Raw genomic sequence first — 3,907 nt, 5'->3', positions numbered from 1 at the left:
CAAATCAATACCTTAAAATCTTTGTAAGTTTTATTAATACGCCGTAAATAAATTATTAAAGACTTCACTTTGGGTTTGTAAAAAATAAGAACAAATAGGTAGACATAATATTTTAAGAAGTGGAGGAAGTGGGACTCCGCCAAACAAGAAGATTTCAAAACTGGACAGTCGACATCAAGTAAAACCATATCGATTTCCTTTCTCTGACTTGTCTTTAGACATACAGATACAGCTAATAAAGAGAAATATTAAAAAAAAATTGAAAAGAAGATGCCGACGGGGGATAAAAACTGAAAAGCACGTGTAGAAATGATGAGAAGAAACAGTGGGGGGAAAACCAGGGGGAGACTGGGAGTGGGAGGTGAATATCGTGTTCCACGTGCAGATTAAATGTGGGGATATTTCTGTGTCTGATTTTTCGTGGGTTGCGTATTAAAAATTGTTAGAGTAGTTGAACGTGGGATGGGGTCCAGTATTTCACCCTCATGTATAAAACAGCCATCTCTCTCTCTCTTCTTCCTTCATCACTCATTTCTCCGTCAGCTCTCCTCTCCTTATCGCAGAAATCAAAAGCGAAGGAAGAACTGAAGAAGACCCTTTTGTCCTTTAACAATGAAGAGAAGGAACTGCAATTTGGAGCTTCGGCTTCTTCCCCCCAACACTGATTATTCAAGCCCCCAGCACCACCACAACATGATGTAAATCTCTCTCCCTCTCTCTCTCTCTCTCTCTCTCTCTTTGTTGCAGTACTGTTTGAGCATGAGACTTGGGTGGGTTGTGTATATAGTTTTCTCTGACTGTTTTGTTTTTGTGTTGGTGATTGAAGGATGGAGACGGGAAGAGGAAGCCCACAGGAGCAACAGCAACAGCAGCAGCTTACCATTTTCTATGACGGAAGGATCTGCGTTTGTGATGTTACAGAGCTTCAGGTATGTGTGTTTTGGCCTGGTCTTTTTTTTTTCCCCCTTTCAATGAAATTATTACTTGAAATGTTGATTCTCTCATGGGTCTGTTGATGTGGGTAAACTGGGTGAAGTGACAGTCACCTCCCCAGCCTGTTTTCCTGTAAATTAAATCTTCTTTTGGGGTCTGTTGTACCTTTTGTATAAAGGCAGTCAAAATACAATCTATCTCTGCAAAAACAAATATTTCACAGGTTCCATGAATGTGTTTGCAGCCAACTCATGCCGGCCCCCCACTTGTATTCAAAATTCCAAAGCCTTTGTTATTTGCCAATTTCATCACACATATAAGTTGTTGATTCTGAAATTTTTGTGAGCATATCATTTGACTAGTTTCTGATTGTGTTGAAACCATAAATCTAGCAAGATGACCGTGAATTAATAAGTTTGTTGGCATATTTGCAGGCTAGAGCCATCTTACTGCTTGCAAGTAGAGAAATGGAGGAAAAAACAAGAACCCCGACTGCCTCAGACGCGATCTCGCCATCTCTGCATTCTCAGCTGTATAGCCCTACTGGCCTTTCCATGAAGAGATCGCTGCAACGCTTCCTCCAGAAGCGAAAGAATAGGATGGAAGCAACCTCTCCCTACCATCGCTAGTCATGAATCATGACCACCTTTTTTTGGTTTGTTTATTTAATATAATCCAACGCGATTCCTGATTTTGATCCAGTAGAGAAAACCCAACTTGTAAATTTTCTAGCTATTCAACCCTGATGCCATATGGGACTTGTAAATTAAGAAAAATTTACGCTCGTGTTCATTAAATTGCCTTTGATTTGTTACATCAATTTATAGAGATTTCTGCTAGAAACCATTGGTGAAAGTTCTTGACGGTTTGTGCAGATCTTGGAAGACTTTTGGGATCACAGAGAGAAGTGAATAGTAGTATCAAATGAGATTGTGACATACTTCCATCCGATCAAGCACTGGGCCAATTAAGTATTGAATATGAATTATTTGATTAAAATAGGTAGTAGGTCTGTTGAAAAATCTGTTCTGTTTGCCAAGGAAAAAAATTATAATTTAAGGCAGAGGTCAACTACTTTTAAAAGTAAAGATTTTCTCGGAAATCTAGAAATTAATTGTGGGTAATTCCTTCCTCATGTCTCCCACCTTTCCCGCACATGGTTTGCTAAGATTATCACGCCAACAAAGACAAAAGAAAACTTGGTACATGGATATTCATTTTAAACTTCTTTTTACTTTTGAAAGCAAAATATGACCAAATGTTTAAGTGGGATTTTTGTTATTTAATTTTAAAAATTGACAACAAAATTTCTAAATAGAAAACAGTTGGAAACAACATGTTACATGAATTAAATGGATCCATTGTTCTTATTGGAAGCAATACTATATATTATTGTTATTTGCATGATGGGGATGGCTGACTTCCTCCTCCTCCCCCTCCCCCCTCCAACCAACAGCCCACAAAACCCAATGATAAAAAATGTGAATCTAGAAATTTTTTGTAGGTGATTAGGTGTGGAAAAAGACACTTTCAAGGCGAAGTAACGTGTTAAAAGTTTAATTCGCAGTTGAAAATGTAGCAGGATATGATTATTGAAAATGGAGAGTGTAAACTAAGCTTTTTTCAATGGTTTCCTTGCTTTCGTCTTGATGTTTGTTTATTTCTTGTGGTTGGAATTTTATGTTTCATTGTTTCTTGTTGGTCCTCCTCTCATGGTCCCACGACACTTGACTAAGGATGTGGTTTAGTTTTATACATAGCAAATAAGATGTGAGTTTCTTTCGTAGAGAGAACTCATAAAAGTATTTGATACTTCATATACCATGATTTCCTTTTTATATTAACACATTTTTAAATTGTGGTCTTATTGAATACTAAAATGGTTAATATACAACACACTTTCGATGGACATCTAAATATCTAATTCATTTGTTATTATAAATTAAAAAACTTTACGTATACTCAACTTCTTTTAATTGTGAAGTCATATTTTCAAATATATAGAGCTCTTGAATTCCAAAATGGGCAATATATACACCACAGACGGAAACATCCTTTGTCTGTAATAGACATTTAGGTTATGTTTAGTTTTTGGTAAGTATCAAGAAAAGAAAAAATTTATTCAAAAAATGATTTTCTCATATTTGATTTTATTATAAAAAATACGAAATAAATAAATATTATTAAAAATTTATAAAATTTAAAATTATCTAATATTTTTATAATAAAAAAAATAAATTAAATGAATTTAAATAAGTATATAAAAATTATTTATTTATTTTAAATCTAATTTTTATTTTGCTTTATTTCTTATTTCTTTTTACTTTCATTTTTTCTATTTTCTTTTTCTCGCATTTTCTCTCAAATTTCTCAAAAGCAGTTTAAGTTACATAGATTTTAAGTCCTTTATTATTGGATAAGATCACCAAAGATAAGAATAACCAAGAGTCATTTCTCCATACAAATTTAAGTTATATATATACCAAATGTTTTTCCTTATTTTGAATGTATATATATAACTTGGGTAATTACTTTTAAAAAAAAATTAAAAAAAGGAAAAACTTTTACCCATTACAAATTTGACCTTCAAAAATAAAAAAAAATATTCATAATTAAATGTTATTAGAAAAAGATAACCTTTTACCCTTAGTACTAAATTTAAATATTAAGATTTCAATAAAATTACAAAAATAAAAAACATATTATAAATCTATTTAATTTTCACATTTATTTATCTTTTTAAAATTTATCTTTATTTTTTTCATGCAATTAATGTTGAAATTTGTTTTTCACTTATAAAAAATATGTGTGAATTTTCTATTTTGTTTTATTATAAAATGTTCATAATAAAAATGAATATTTTGTAATTCTTTATCTTATTAAATAAGTTTCATAGTAGATTCCTTTTGCTTTCAATTTGAAAATTTTAATTTTTTTAACTTTGGAGATTTATTTGGATAATAACTAATTTGCA

At 32.1% G+C, this 3,907-nt stretch overlaps 1 protein-coding gene across 1 annotated transcript; it reads left to right on the top strand.

Annotated features, from left to right (window-relative positions):
- The first annotated feature begins 523 nt into the window (after positions 1-523).
- Positions 524-1,934, top strand: LOC117925667 (protein TIFY 5A-like). The gene is made up of 3 exons (XM_034844735.1): positions 524-698; positions 827-929; positions 1,368-1,934. Exons 1-3 carry the CDS (start codon positions 613-615, stop codon positions 1,560-1,562), a joined length of 384 nt encoding a protein of 127 aa, XP_034700626.1. The 5' UTR covers positions 524-612; the 3' UTR covers positions 1,563-1,934.
- The last annotated feature ends 1,973 nt before the right edge of the window (positions 1,935-3,907 follow it).

The sequence above is a fragment of the Vitis riparia genome, chromosome 11 (assembly GCF_004353265.1).
Source record: "Vitis riparia cultivar Riparia Gloire de Montpellier isolate 1030 chromosome 11, EGFV_Vit.rip_1.0, whole genome shotgun sequence".
NCBI classification, from domain to species: Eukaryota; Viridiplantae; Streptophyta; class Magnoliopsida; order Vitales; family Vitaceae; genus Vitis; species Vitis riparia.
This window is presented reverse-complemented; position numbering and strand designations above follow the sequence as displayed.